General features: G+C 36.2%; 1 protein-coding gene across 1 annotated transcript; it reads right to left on the bottom strand.

Annotated features, from left to right (window-relative positions):
- Positions 1-346: 346 nt before the first annotated feature.
- On the bottom strand, positions 347-9,504 carry LOC129924205 (metallo-beta-lactamase domain-containing protein 1-like). The gene is made up of 5 exons (XM_056018019.1): positions 9,378-9,504; positions 7,272-7,298; positions 6,372-6,473; positions 4,607-4,770; positions 347-466 (listed from the first exon to the last, which is right to left on the bottom strand). The coding sequence occupies exons 1-5, from the start codon at positions 9,502-9,504 to the stop codon at positions 347-349; spliced, it is 540 nt and encodes a 179-aa protein (XP_055873994.1).
- Between the last annotated feature and the right edge of the window lie 7,251 nt (positions 9,505-16,755).

The raw sequence follows: 16,755 nt of genomic DNA, 5'->3' as shown, positions 1-16,755 counted from the left end.
CTGGAGATGTTGTCGCTCACTATTTTTTAGCCAAAGGGAGGGGGAGAAAAGGTCACCTTCACAATAAAATAAATCCGCTGTGAAAAACAAAATTGAAAAAACATTAAACATCAGTTTGAAAATAAACATGAGGCCCAATGGCTGAACAGTAAAGCCCTTGGCTTCCGAACCAGGGGGCCACAGAAACATATGACCTTTACATCATCTTGCGTTTGATTGCAAGGTTGGAAAGGGAACTTTAACCATACTTTTTAAAGCTGGATAGTACAATCCTTCAACATATTTTTCTGTGTCAAGCAAAAGGTTGTACTTTTCTTACACCACCTAACAACAACAAAAAAAAAAACTAACCAACCCCTGCTAATACTCCAAGATTAGCCTTCTTCACCACCACCGACACATCATTTCCTGTATGACCAGGTGTTGGCCATATTTCTACATCCTCATCTATGTTGAAGGGCATCCCCTGCAGGAAGAACAAATAAGACCTGCAGTATCAAGAATAAATAAAGAAAAGTTTATCCATAATGTGCAGTGACGCAGGGTAGGACTCAGAAAGATATTTGTAAAATAGTAAACATGAGATATTCACTTAACTGATGGCTTCTTCAAGCTATTTCAAGATTGAAATGATGTTTTTATTCAAACAAAATGATTTGTATTTTTATTTATTAAGAAATTAATTTGTTCTGATTTTTTATACTAAGTTCTATTTTTTTTATACTAAGAAATTAGCACATAGAAAGGATCTGACATATAAATTCATCATACTCTGTGTTGCCCCGGAACTTAAAGGAAAGGATAATGATGACATTCTAGGTAGTTCAGCAGGCAAAGATATTTAAAGAAATTAAACATTGTATGCAATTATTAATGACAAATGAAAAGTAGTTGATAAAACAAGCCAATTGCTTTATTTACTAACAAATGAAGGAAATAGGGAAAAATTACTTAGCTATATTTAAACAGTCAGTGTAACAATGAAGTTTTCTATTTCTTATCTTGTTTTACACAAAAATAACTCAAGGATATAAGAAGTAAACATCATCAATACAAATACATAAACATGTTCAAAACGCAAGCCAGTCAACAAACAAAACTTCAACTTCAGCATGTCAAAAACTAAAAATGTCTAAATCAGGCTCAGTGGCGTAGCTACCAATGTGCGGGTGGTGCAGGCCGCAAAGGGCACCAAGTGGAGAGGGGCACCAAAATTCTCCAAGTGTGTATTAATTTCCGTGAGATTTTCAGTAAAAACGACTAATTGTATGGACACGAACAAACATAAACTACTGTATTTTAAACATGAACTAACGATTTATCAACTAGTCATGTCGCTATTTTGTTTCATCTCCTTGACTATTTCTTCCATACAATGTAGGCTATAGAACAGTTTGAATCTAATTTACTAGATTTATTTCGGACACATGGTACATGTTGTTACTACACTGATCGATGCTTTGTAATATAAAGAAGAAGAAGAAGATAGGCCAACCTTTTTTTACTTCATTGTTTAGTCCATTGGTTTAATCTAGATATTGAGTTTACACATATATTTCTAAACTCTAGCTCTAAACAATTGTTTTAGTTTATTCATTTCTGTATGATTCTTTATAGTTTAATTTTGGAAATAATTCTATTGTAATGTCAATATTTTAAAATAAGCTAACCTTTGTTTTCTACGAGGTTTTTTTTAAACTAACTAATTAATTGTAATACTGTAACAAAAACAAATTGATGAACAATGCTCAAGACTGACTAGTCTGGCTGGCGCCTCAAAACCTTTTAAGCTCAGCGCCTCAAAACCTTTTAAGCTCAGACGGAGAAATCGGCATCTCTGGTTCTGTCCGGTCTGGGTAGACTATAAGGGCCCCATACCCAGATCTATCGGGGTCCCTCATTACCGACCCATCGGTATAACAGAAAATAGCATCTGATGGGTAGGACTTTAGTGTAGATGATGCCAAGTTTTGGAGTATGGCAGGTGTTAATCGCCTCTTGGTGGCTCCCTCTTGCCCTAAAAGGGACATGCTTATTTGTGGGGCCGGCTTCTCCTCCACGGAGGGCAAGTACTAATTATTCTAATTGGGATTCTGTCAGTGGAGAGCCCAGCTGATTTAGACAAATTGGCCGCAATGTGGAGGAATGATCGCATTTTATGCGGTTCCTCTCTCTCCAGTCGCACTAATATTGAGGTGGGTAGCCTATAGTCGCCCCTTTTATAGCGCTCGTAGGCCGTAAGTACCGCCCTCTCCCTCCTTAAATGTAAAGGGGCCACGTTTGTTAAGATTTCAGCAGCGTTTGTTGGGCTTGTCCAAAAGGTGCCACAAATGAACCTTGTACTCGGTCGAGTGATTCGAGGGCAGTTTTACTAGAATATACTTGAGCTGTACTCAATTTGTGATCTGACTGCCCCTAAGTACAATGTGCGTAGCATGTAAGCTTTGGCACCCCACTTTGTGCTGTCCAGCTTTCTTAGTAACACTAACTTCTCCGAGGCTTTTCTTTCAACTTCCTGGACGTGCTGGAGCATTGACAACTACCCCTAGATATTTTGGCGTGTTTTCACGTTGGAGTCGCAGCCCACCGAGTTGAAGCTCGAATAGAGCCTTAAGAATGTCGATCCCTAAGCTGAACAGGGACCAGGTCGTTTTGGCAACGTTTATCTGAATCTGTCATTTGTCGCAATACGAGGAGATGGTTTGGAGGTCTGCTTGTAATGCCCCCTGTATTTGGTCAGCTTTCTTGTCGGTTGACCAGAGGACAATGTGATCCGCATAAATCAGTTTCTTTGACCGCAGTGAGGTGCGTTTCTTAAATTTCTTAAGTCTAAAGAAGCATCGAGACAATTTCAAGTCACATCATTGCCAGAGTCCACCAACTATAGGCGAGCTGTTAATGGGTATGAATTAACTGAACAATTAAAAGCAACAAAGCAAGATGAGACGGTTGTCATTGAATCAAAAAAAAAATGATGAGGCCGACATCGTGAAAAGAAGAAAATACTTCAATACCGCAGGTTCTAGAGACTAAAGGACAGCACACAAGCATGTCCTCAAAAATTCATACTGAAGAAGCTGAACCATCAGACAGTGTAAACAATACAGAAATAAACTCTAGACTGAACGACATTGGAGATTGGCCTGATGTCATCACAGATAATATTCGCATACACCTTGTCACTCAAGGATCTGAAAAAGTTCAGCGTATGGACAGTCAATTCAGAGAGGCGTATAAACATCAAGAATCTGCAAAAGGAAAGGCTAGAAAGCTTTCAAAGGCTTGGTTTTTCCGGCAAATGTCAAACGGCGAGAAAGTTCTTAAAAAGTGGACGTGTTATTCGCAAAAAAAAAAAAAAAGAATCCTTATTTTGCTTCCCCTGCACACTCTTTTCAACAAGATCAAGTACCAAATCTTCATTTAAATCCAAAGATGGATTCAATGAGTGGTGGAGGTTATCCCCAAAAATAGAAAAACATGAGACCAGCAGAGCTCACATTCAGTCATCACTTGCTTGGAGGGAACTTGAAGTTCACCTGAGAGTAGGGAACAATATTGACAACAAGGCCCAAGATTTGATTATACAAGAGACAAAAACCTGGAGAGTTAGTAAAATTACTATCAAAGTACGATCCTCTCTTGAGGGAGCATGTGCTTCGAACTAATCTTTGTTCCAGACCGAACAAATACAAAATGAATTTATTACAATACTGGGGGATCACGCTAAAAAACAAATCATACAGCAAGTAAAACAAGCCAAATATTTCTCTATTATTTTTGACAGTACACCTGACATCTCAAAGCTGAATCCAATTTCCCAAATTTTACGGTATGTTGTCATGGACAATGATGGGGTGCAGGTTCGTGAGTCTTTTGTTGACTTCATCGACACAAAGGACACGCATGCTGCTGGAATCGCTGAGATGATTCTAGAGAAATTGCCTTTGGATGGCTTAGACATAATGGACTGCAGGGGTCAAGGCTATGATAATGCTGCGGTCATGAAAGGTCATTAAGGTCATGAAAGAATTAACAATATTTGATTAATGAATACATATTATTTTGAAAAAAAAGTAAGGTTTTGCAATGTTATTAATTAGTTAGTTGTTGTTTTTTTATTGGGGGGGGGGGGGCATCAAGATGAGGTACCGCACCAGGCATCATATACTCTAGCTACGCCACTGATCAGGCTACATCGTAATGCCATGGTATAGCAGAAGAGGAATTTAAATGGAATGTGATGAGTTGGATAGTTCGATTCTGTTTGAGAATAGCCTTAAGATTTGAGAACATTTATGAATGTTTGAGTGTTTAAGAATAAATTTGTAGAATAATCACATTTTCTGTCTACATTAAGATGTCTGTCCAATCTTCCCATAGAAAAGTTACATTTAAGACCTGATTAGAATAATCTCTGAGTTTGACAAAGAGCTCTTCAAATGGCCCAGCGACTGATGAACTTTTACTTCACCAGCTATATGGATATTAAGATAGCAAAGGGAAGCTTCGCTAGTTGCATTATTATGTCTACAAAATTTTTATCTATGCAACTATCGTAGGGGAGCAAAACACTAAAAACAAACAAAAAATATTAGTCTGTAGATACCTCTTTCAACTCATGCAGTAAGTACTGATCATGTCGACAAATATCATAGCCTACACATTGGACAGCTCCAGAGAAGAGGTTGAGGTTGCCAATCTGTTCTATGTGTCCATTTAAGCAAATAACATAGTGGATGTCTTCAGGTTTCAAACCCTCGTCACTCAAAGCTGCAGAGCATACACAGATTCTAAATAGTAAAAAAAGATCTTAACTCTTATTTTATGTAAGTCAGATCTTATGTATGTGAATTATGTTGGAGAAAGTTATTTTAGGTTGTCAAAATGCAGGCCAGATGACTAGTCGCAAGAAAATGATGTACTGGAATTGTCTCATGAATGGCTTGGCCTCAAAGAGAAGAGTACTTGTCTTAAACTAAAGAGTACTTGGCCTAAAAAGAAAAGGGTACTTGACCTTAAAGAAAAAAAAGTATGTGGCCTCAAAGAGAAGAGTACAGTATTTAAATGTTTTAAAGTAGTAACAATATGAAGACAAATATAAATTGTGTCTAAACATCTGTTTTAGTTAAAAAAAACAAAACATTATTTGTACTGTGACAAGTGTTTTGAAGTTGATTCCTTCTCATGGTGCCCTATTGACTACCGATAAAACCATAAACAATGTATGGTCATGTTACAACATCATTTGTCCTTCATCTGGTGAATTATAAAGGGGAAAGAATCAAGCAAGGAGTGGACAGAACTGACTCTGTGACTGTCATTCTGAGTGCAGAGAGGGATGCAAGCAACTAGTCAACAGAAGAGATGGCTGCCTAGTTATTTTGGTATGTGTTTTAGAATGTCACCACTATGGTCCAAAGTTAGAACCAGACTGCTTCTATCCCTGAAAGAGGTTTTGACTAGGACAGTATTTCTCAAACTGTTGGGAGTGACAATTTGAAAAAATGTGAAAAGGGGGCGGAAGAAAAACAGCGAGTCAATGAACATTTAATACCAATACATAAATTTGGATTCTATACATATTGTAAATATTTATGATAAATAAAATCAGAATATTGTTTTATAATAATATGTCTTCTTTTTCATTACATTCTAAAAGCCTTCATTGTAAAAGCCTACAGCGCTAAAAAATTCTCCAGCCAACTTAAGGCAGCACAAATGAAATTCTTATTGTTTTCAACCAGCAAATATTTGAGAAATACTTGGTTTGGAGATGAAAACTGATCTTAAAGGCTAAGCAAGAATTCTAGTGTGACCCACAGTCCCAAGAAGAAATAGGTAGGGTACCTAACTTTAGTAGGGAAAAGTAAAGGCAGTTGGTCATTGTGCTGGCCACATAATCATCTGCACAATAGATTGCAAGGTTCAAAACAGGAACTAGTGAAAGATTAAAGCATGTTAATCATTTTTTCAAATTATGGTCTAATACTTTAAGTGCCTTTCTTTCTGAGAAATAGTTCAAATAGACATAAAATATCTGTCTGAATCAGCCAAAATGAAAAACTAAACATCTGTAAAAATGTTAAGAAATGCATGAGTCCAAGTACCAGTATTATATAAGAAAAGATTTTACTGGATGAAAGACAGATTTATAGACAATTAGCAATACAAAGCTATTTAGATGGAAAATATTGGATCTAAGCAATCCTACATGTATTCAGTAGGTGACCAAAGAAGTTCGGATACAAATCTAGTCTGGCCTATATAAGGTTCAGATACAAATCTATTCACAAAGATGTGCAGATCATCTAGAGGTAAATATATCCTAAAAAAAGGGAAAATAAAAAATGAAAAGTAAAATTAAAGTTTACCTTTGAGAAGTAAGTCCCTTTCCCAAGGGTTCCCGGTATTAACAATAATGTTGCGGTGGGGACCTTTTAGTAGTGTGATGGTGCTACATGATCTAACAGTTCCTTCAAAGTAAACGATATATTAATATCATTGTAGATTTTGAAAAAAAAAATATGTATACAGCAAATTTCATAATATTAAAGTAGGAGAATAAATTGGTCTAAAATTTTATAAATCAAAGGAATGAATATTTTCTTATTCATTGGTTGTTTTTTTTTTTTTGTTTGTTTTTTTAATGCTGCTCTAGTATAAAAAAAAAATATGTTACCACATCTTTTCAAATTGAATCAAATTATGAACTTTATTTATGATGAAGCCTTTTAAAAGTAGATTATAGAATACAATAGCACTAATTATCAATAATAACACCATTTGTATGCAATTATAATGATTTGACATCTAGCTTAATTACAATAGCTTATGTGAAGATTTGGGGGGGGGGGTCAAATCAAACCCAGAATAAATCATTGAAGTCATTATATCACATATAAATCTTGCAGTTAGATCTAGATCAACTAGGACAGAGAGAGAGAGAGAGAGAGAGAGAGTGCATGTATAGGTCCCAATAGTATGTCAGAATATGTAAGGATAGATAACTGCCAACTTATTGAGCTGAGAAGCCATGGTCCCTAAATTAAAAGTTTTACCATCTATTGGAAAATACAGAATAGGTTTTAAAAAAAAACAACAAAAAAAAATACAGAACCTTTAAAGCCCAGGGTCTCAGTAATATTTAAACATTAAAAAAATGTCAATGGGTTAAAAGTTATAAATGATTAATACCATTATGTCCTTAAGTATTCTTGAATTTAAAAAAAAATGATTTAAAAAAAAACAAAGAAGAAAAATAAAGTCTATACCTTGTGAGTCCAGCTGGGTGTAACCTTCTGTTAGAACATAATGTCAAACATTTTACAGTATTTCTATATTTATTTATACAGAATGATTTTAAAGTCAACAAGCTGATTCAAAGATCTGTAGGTAGAGAAAACAAAACATTAATAAATAACAGCCATTTCATAACAAAAACATTTTAGACCAGTCACTTGCAGAGTAAGACTCAGCCAAAAATTGGAGTATACGTTAAAAATTATTAGAGTAGTTTATGCTATTTGGACACCTACAGGCCAAAATTTCAAAGTTTGACTTTGACAGCGCATTATTTGATAATTGTTTGACATAGAAACGAAAATGAAGTACCAAAATGTTCTTTAATTTAAGAAGAAAAGGTTGTCTACTTATACTTATTTTGTACCCCTATCCTATATTTTTTATTATATTTAAGGTCAAAGAGACCATGTGTCATTATTTAATTCGGACAGATTTGTCACAGTTTATTTGATTTCGGACAACATAATTTATTTCAGGCTTCAATAAACTCAGAATTTAATTTTATATTAATATTAACTAAATTCTAAGATACCCCATGCATTTCCTATAAGACAATATAGATTTATTTTTAATTTCAAAGTAGTTTTGTCATACTAAAATCAGTATGACTGAATAGAGTTAAATGATGAAGATTGTAGCCTATATTAATTTGTAGTTTATTTTATGTTTGCATGTTTTATTGAGAGCTTTACTTAAATTTGGACTTTTTATTTTATGTTGTGTGTATTAATTTTTCACTATTCTTATTAATATATAATTTTAAATTAGGTTTTATTTTTTTTATTTTTGTTTAGTGGTTTCTGAACATGAACATGTTATTAATATTATTTACTTTCACCAAAAAGTAAAAAAAAAAAAAAAAATTAAAGAAAAAAAAACAAAGATTTTTTTACAGGCTTAGAAAGATTTATATACAGCTGTATTCACATTTATATATTTACAATTTCAATATTATTCACAATTGGTGAAAATAAATAAAAATAAAATTAAAGTGACCATCTTTAACTTTTTAACAATAATAACACTATAACAATAATTATGAATGCTATAATATAGCATGAAATAATGAAAGTATTTAATATAGAAATGTAAAGAGTTAAATAAATATGTATGATAACATTTTTTTAAAAAGTTTAATGTGAACTAACGATATTGATCGGGGCAACAGGCGGAACACAGAAGGTTGAATTTTTCTAATCCTTCTTCTGCATTCTGAGGGACTGTTGTGCAACAAGTGTGCCACCACTGATCGCATTGTTCACATAGAACCTAAAGAGTGCCTTTGTTTCTTGTAAGGCAACCAGCAGGACAATCTTTCATTTGTTTACATAGAACCTAAAGAGTGCCTTTGTTTCTTGTAAGGCAACCAGCAGGACAATCTTTCATTTGTTTACATAGAACCTAAAGAGTGCCTTTGTTTCTTGTAAGGCAACCAGCAGGACAATCTTCATTTGTTTACATAGAACCTAAAGAGTGCCTTTGTTTCTTGTAAGGCAATCAGCAGGACAATCTTCATTTGTTTACATAGAACCTAAAGAGTGCCTTTGTTTCTTGTAAGGCAACCAGCAGGACAATCTTCATTTGTTCACATAGAACCTAAAGAGTGCCTTTGTTTCTTGTAAGGCAACCAGCAGGACAATCTTTCATTTGTTTACATAGAACCTAAAGAGTGCCTTTGTTTCTTGTAAGGCAACCAGCAGGACAATCTTCATTTGTTCACATAGAACCTAAAGAGTGCCTTTGTTTCTTGTAAGGCAACCAGCAGGACAATCTTTCATTTGTTTACATAGAACCTAAAGAGTGCCTTTGTTTCTTGTAAGGCAACCAGCAGGACAATCTTCATTTGTTCACATAGAACCTAAAGAGTGCCTTTGTTTCTTGTAAGGCAACCAGCAGGACAATCTTTCATTTGTTCACATAGAACCTAAAGAGTGCCTTTGTTTCTTGTAAGGCAACCAGCAGGACAATCTTTCATTTGTTCACATAGAACCTAAAGAGTGCCTTTGTTTCTTGTAAGGCAATCAGCAGGACAATCTTCATTCCCTACTCAACAAGGCTGTCAGAAACTTTATCACCACTTTCATTGTCACATTTTTTCTGTTCAGCCTCCTTCAGTTTCTCTACCCCAGAGTCATCATTCCTGTCTTCATTTGTCTTTCTTCTTGGCAAAACATTTTTTCTCTTTTTTCTTCCTTGCATCATCTTTCTTCTATTGTCTCTCTACCTTCTTCTTTTCTCTCAAGACTTTTCTTTGCAGTGCATCTTCATCTTTTTGTCTCATCTTTGTCTACCTTCCTACATATTTTAATCTTTTCTTGCTCATCTTTTTCTGTAATCTTGCACTTAAAGGCTTGCCAAAATTCCTCGCTGCTTACAAGAATTGGGAGAGTTGGGGTTAATTTTTTTTGGTTTAGCACTACTTTTGTCCTTGCTCTTAAAGTAGGGTATCTTTAAAATGTCCTCAGAGAGGGAAAGTTCACTAAATTTTTCAAATATAATTTTGTCATGAGGTTTGGAAAACTCTGTGTTAGGAGATTAGCCAATATTGAAAAAAACTTCCATATGAGGTGGAAGGTAAAGGTGAATCAGGTGATGTTGCTGGTAGAGTTGAGAAACAAGAGCCAGATGGAAGAGGTGGGTTATCATGGGAGGTTGAAGGAAGATGTAGAATATCATTGGAAAAGGAAGCAAAAGGTGAGACATCATGAGTGATGGCAGGACTATGGGAGGCAGAATCAAAGAGTTAAGACATCGTGGGAGGTGGGAGAAATAGGTAGGGCATCATGGAGTGGGGAAGCAAGAGGTGAGACATCATGAGTGATGGCAGGACTATGGGAGGCAGAATCAAGAGTTAAGACATCGTGGGAGGTGGGAGAAATAGGTAGGGCATCATGGAGTGGGGAAGCAAAAGGTGAGACATCATGAGTGATGGCAGGACTATGGAGGCAGAATCAAGAGTTAAGACATCGTGGGAGGTGGGAGAAATAGGTAGGGCATCGTGGAGTGGGGAAGCAAGAGGTGAGACATCACAGGAGGTGGAAGAAAGAGTTTGCACAGCCAGTGAGGCAGATGACGATGTTTGTGGTCTGTACAGTAAACTGGGACCCAACTTTCCAGCTTTGATTTAACTGTTTCTGGACTGAAAGGGTATATCCTTGCAGCCATAAAGCCTTGCTTGACTAACTCAATTTTAGCACATTTTTCCCATGTAGGCTTAAAAACATTAGCAAATGTTTCTATGGACACACCATCACCAGTTGATGCCACGTGCTATCTTAATGCATCCTTCCAAGCATTCTTAATGGCAGCAAAAAATGCCTGATCAAGGGGCTGCATCAGGCTTGGGGAAGAGGACAATTCAAAATGATTTGGTAATCAAAACAAAGTTGGGATGTTTCAATGAGGGAAGTGTGAGAGGTGTACAGCCCATCAATAATCAGAAGAATGGGTTTGGGGAAATGGCTAGCTAATGGGATGAAGGTATCATGGAGCGAGGAGTAAAAAATGGGTGCCATTGGAAGAAATTTGAATCAGTGCTTCTGGAAAACCTTCTAAAAGATTTTTGGTTGGTATTCTTTTATAAGGATAAAATTATCTTATAAATAGACTATATTTGATATATATTTATTCAATTCAATTCTATTTAAAATAATCTGGAGTTAAATCTAAAAATTGAATAGAATCTGTAGTCTAGAATTAATTGATCTAGTCTATAATCAAAAAGAATTGTTTAAAAAATAAAAAGCAAAGAAGAGTGAAAAAAATATTATAGGCTAAGACTAGATTAGAAATAGGGAAAAAAATTATTTAGTAACTAGAAAAATCTCATAGACTATCAAAAGAAAATAGACTAGGTCTGGTCCATAGAAGCATACAAAAAAATATTAATTTTGGCTATTTTTTTGGGTCATTTTTATTCTTGGAGAGTTGTCCGAAATAAATTTTCCATCGCTTTTTAAAATCTGAATCCCAACACCCCTTTAAGATTTTAATGACACATCTTTGAAGCACAGTCAATGTAACAAGTGATGCTCTGTCTATAAATGAAGCACAGTCAATGTAACAACTGATGCTCTGTCTATAAATGAAGCACAGTCAATGTAACAAGTGATGCTCTGTCTATAAATGAAGCACAGTCAATGTAACAAGTGATGCTCTGTCTATAAATGAAGCACAGTCAATGTAACAAATGATGCTCTGTCTATAAATGAAGCACAGTCAATGTAACAAGTGATGCTCTGTCTATAAATGAAGCACAGTCAATGTAACAAGTGATGCCCTGTCTATAAATGAAGCACAGTCAATGTAACAAGTGATGCTCTGTCTATAAATGAAGCACAGTCAATGTAACAAGTGATGCTCTGTCTATAAATGAAGCACAGTCAATGTAACAAGTGATGCTCTGTCTATAAATGAAGCACAGTCAATGTAACAAGTGATGCTCTGTCTATAAATGAAGCACAGTCAATGTAACAAGTGATGCTCTGTCTATAAATGAAGCACAGTCAATGTAACAAGTGATGCTCTGTCTATAAATGAAGCACAGTCAATGTAACAAGTGATGCTCTGTCTATAAATGAAGCACAGTCAATGTAACAAGTGATGCTCTGTCTATAAATGAAGCACAGTCAATGTAACAAGTGATGCTCTGTCTATAAATGAAGCACAGTCAATGTAACAAGTGATGCTCTGTCTATTAATGAAGCACAGTCAATGTAACAACTGATGCTCTGTCTATAAATGAACGTAATTATCAATTTTGAAAGTGCACAACATTTAACAGGAACCAAAAAAAACTTTTAATCCGGAAGCTAGCTAAGTTTATCCAGGTGACAGAAATAAAAATGGCTTACCATGCAACTTTAAAAATGATGTGTATACTGTCTGGAAAATATTGAAAACGAATGAAAGTGACATAGAATTGATTGAAAATGGACATGCACAGTGCACAATTCCTCACTTTTGCAAATAAATCAAAACGAGGTAAAATCAACACTTCAAGTTGTCCAAATTCATATAATGTCCGGAATAAATAAACTACTCTATCTAAAGTTCAATAAGCACTACTAGATTTAAATATTGTAACATCTGTCTATATTTAGACACAAATAAATACTCTACACAATGCATCATTGAGAACTCAAAGAGCTTGAGAAGTCATGGCTCCAAATAATGTGTCAAAGTAACTAATGACTAATAAATCACAGCCAATACTGTACCACAGACAACATGTAACAATGAATGTACAAATGCTTCAAAGTAGATAACCATACTGATGTACCAAACTCTACTGGCCTCTCCACCTCATCCCAGGCTCGAACTGGATTCAACTCTTCTGTACCACCTTCACACTGGACTCACTGTACTGAACTTGACTTTGTCTCGTACTTGTGAAGTGTCCTCACTTTGAATCCAAACCAAACCATTTTGACTGTCACCTTCTCTCTTTACATAGGTTCCCTGAAAGCCTTCTCAAAACCGATAGAGCTTCACTTGTCCTTTCTGGATGTCACCTAACCCATCCTATGTGACTGGCCTCAGTACTATTTACAACACAAATCTATGCGGAATGGTTGCCAAGCACTCGCCACTGTTATCTGTGTCAGCTGATTACACACACACAATTCCCCTATCTGCATTGCCTCCACAGTTATAACAATATCAAGACTTCAAAATTAGATCTCTAGGCCAAAAGCATGTATACTATATAATATATATCATATATATATATCTAAAAAGACACTTCCTGGCATTGACGCCTTGATCTTAATATTTAATTTTTTTTTTGCTTTAGAGGGAGATACTAGTGACATCGTCAAGCCAGTAAACTTGTGACCTGATTACTGAAGCAATAGACAGCGTGGCGCTGCCACTTGCGTAACATTCTTTAAAAGGGTCCTTCGATGGGAAGTTTTACCACCTGATTGTGCATATCTAGTCCTGTTTACTAATACTTTGATATATAATTACTAAATTAGATAGACTTATATTAAGTTATTAGTTAATTTATATCATATCTAGATCTGTACACAAAAACTTCAAAAATTACTCACTCTGTGTCAGTCACTCACTGCACTATCACTAAGTCTAAACCCCTGCTCTAGTCACGCCTAGTGTCACTGGCCTGGGCGTGACTGGGACACTGTCACTGGTCCTAATAACTAGAGTCTAACTAGACTAGTAACTTATTATTTAACTATTATTATATTATAAGTACTAAGACTACTAAGACTAAGTTTTAAGTAGACTCTACTGTAGTCGAGTATTAATTAACTGACTGAGTATAAGTATAGATCATTAGAATATTAGATCTTTGATCTAGACTAGATTTCTGATTGATTTAGTCTTTTGACTCTTTTTTTATTTTTAGAATAGTCGATAGATCGATCTAGTATCTACTACTACTACTTACTACTAGGATCTACATTTGGAATCAATGATTCAATCTCGACTACCTTAGACGCCTTAGTTACGCCTTAGTAGACTTAGAGTAGACGCCTTAGTCTAAGTAGCCTTAGTAGGCCTACCTCCTAGCTAGCTCTAGCTGATTAGTTTTAGTTACCGCTGATTCTATTTTGGCTAAGATCTAAATCTAGACTGGGATCTAGTCTAGATCTATCTAGGATTAGAACCTATTATTATTCTTTATTTTTATTCTTAGATCTAGAATCTTAGATGACTGGTTCAGTGGTTGCCGCATCTAGAAACCATACTAGACCTCTATGGAGTAGTCTCTAATTAAAAATCATGTAAAAATTGTAACAACGAAAAAATCTTATTTTGTTTAACAGAAGAGCTCATTACTACCCAGACGAAAACCGTGTCAAATAACCCCTTTTTTTTCTCTCTCTGATGTTGATCCGAAACGAATACCCATGTTTGAAATGAAAAAAAAAAAAAGATTATACGAAATATTTTTAAAGTATTTTTTACTAACAGTACCATAGATTACATATAGTCTATGACAGTACTTATATCTATATGCCTATACTTACTGAACATGCTATATCAGATCAATGACCTCCACGTTATTTTCTTTGTTATAATAATAATAAGGCTAGTCTTTGAGTCCGAAGATTATATCTTATCTTTTATAATACAGGAATGCAGTATTTCCTGTGGCTGCGCAGTCCCAGCTGTGACCTACTTATTTTGCCACATCCAGGGCAAGCAAAACCATTGTCCGCAGGTGGTCGATTTAGATTTTCTTTTCGCCGTCTGCGTTTGTCCTAGGGAGCAGATTTTCATTTGGTCTCAAATGTGTATCCCGCGGCCTTCGTGAGTGACCTCCAGCTGTCTTGTTCTGAGGCCGCATGCAACCAGGTACTCTCTTCTATGTCAGCCAAAGAAAGTTGACGCCTAAGCTGGTCTTTGACTTGTTTCCGTGGGGCGCTTCTGTTACGTCGATCACCTTTTAGTTCACCAAAAAAAAAAAAAAGACTGCCTTTGGCATACGTTCGTCTCTCATTATTATAGCTTTTATATAGCGCTACTTTCATGCTTATAACATGCTCAGAGCGCTTTTGGTCCAATCTCATTTGTGGACCAGTGGGGGGAGGGGGTATCTAGGAGTTGGTTTTCCATGCTGCCTTTAGGCGCTCAGTAAACACAACTCTGTCGAACCTCGAGCCCCCTTCTAGGTAGCCAAGCCAAGCCAAGTTCAAGCACACTTGGCCTCTCGACCACGTTTCCCACGGGATACGTGCCCTACCCAGCGCAACTGTCGCACCAAAAAAAGTCCCTCTATACTGTCCATACCGGCGTTCGCAAGGACATCGCTGTTTGTAATGCGGTCTTGCCATCGTATATCCATGATGGAGCGCAAGCATCTTTGGTGGAAGCGCTCAAGAAGTCTTAGATGTTTCCTATATAGTGTCCATGTCTCAGAGCCATACAGAAGGGTTGAGAGAACCACCAACGGGTAGGCAGGCGGAGCGATCTGTTCCGCCAAACTCTCGCCTAAAGGCGTTCAAAAGCGCTACTGGTCCTGGCGAGACGGTTATCAACTTCCCTTGAAAGTGAGGCGTCATTTGACACTATACTACCTAGATATGTGAAGTGGTCTACCACATTAAGAGGCTGTCCGTTTACGGTGATCCTTGGGGCTGAGTATGTTTTATTGGGCGACTTCTGGAACATGAATTCTGTTTTCCCGAGGTTAGGGTTAGGCGGCAGCGTATGTAAATTCGTTTACCGCGTTCTAGAGGTCATGTTTATTGTGAGCTAGCAGGGCGCAATCATCGGCATAGAGAAGCTCCGTTATGACCATCTCCTTTGTTTTTGTATGGAATAGTAGACGTCGAAGATTGAACGAAGCCGGGTATAGATGTCTTCGTGCAATCGCAGCCTCAATGGACCCATCATTATCGAAGGAATCGCTTGCAAATGTCCCCCAGAAAACTATGAGAAAGGAGCTCGACGACCTACCGACATCTGAGGAAATTGAGACAGCAATATCTAAACTAAAAAAAAAAAGAAACACAAGGCACATGGCTCTGATGGACGCTGAAATATTTAAAATGGGTGGTGTCGCCCTAACCGAGAGGCTAACAGACTTGTTCGCTCTATGCTGGGAGAAGTGCGTGGTCCTACCTGAACTTCGAGACTCCGTAATCATATCCCTATACAAAAAGGGTGACAAGTCTATCTGCTCAAACCTTAAAACTATCGAGGCATCACACTTCTGTGAGTAGCAGGAAAGATCTTTGCTCGAGTGTTGCTCGACCGACTAACCCACTCTTTAGTGGACTAGGTCTTATCTGAAAGCCAGTGTGACACAGAGGTGCCCTTTCTGATCACTTTCCAATAGAAAATGGCGTAAAGCAGGGCTGTGTACTTGCTCCTACTCTATTCGCTATCTTCTTTCTTATTTATAATGCATTTATCACTTACTTGATCTATATTATTAAAATAGAATGGCACCCTCCTTCAAATTCTTTGGAGTGAAAATACAAATCTAAAACATATAACATGTTATATCCTCATGTTTACTTTCACTAACAAGAAAAGTACGTTTGTAGAATATACATCATGCTCAGTTGTTTCCCTTTATTCCCAGTTCCCACTTACTTCAAATTTAGCATATTCCACAGCCTTTAAGTCTATATTATCTCTCCTTATTAATATTTTATACATTTAAAGTTTACTTGAAATTATATAATTATTTTCATTGGTCTAATCTAAATTTTGAACAAAAAGAAATGTTGAGCTTTTTTTTTTTTTTTTAAAATTATTTCAAATCTTGAGCTATAAGTCAAATGTGATGAACAGAGCAACCAGATCAACATGACACTGAGTCAGAACTAGAGAACTATAAGGTGTGGTTTGGTATTTAAAGTATAGAAGCCACTTGATGACCCTATTTATATATCCCAATAAAATTTGTGTGATGCTTCTTACTCTGTTGTAAATTCTGCCAAGTAAAAGAAAAATTGATGAAACTTGAAAACAAGA

The sequence above is a fragment of the Biomphalaria glabrata genome, unplaced genomic scaffold, assembly GCF_947242115.1.
Source record: "Biomphalaria glabrata unplaced genomic scaffold, xgBioGlab47.1 scaffold_19, whole genome shotgun sequence".
NCBI lineage: Eukaryota > Metazoa > Mollusca > Gastropoda > Planorbidae > Biomphalaria > Biomphalaria glabrata.
The sequence above is the reverse complement of the archived record's forward strand: the minus strand, read 5'-3'. Positions and strand labels throughout refer to the sequence as shown.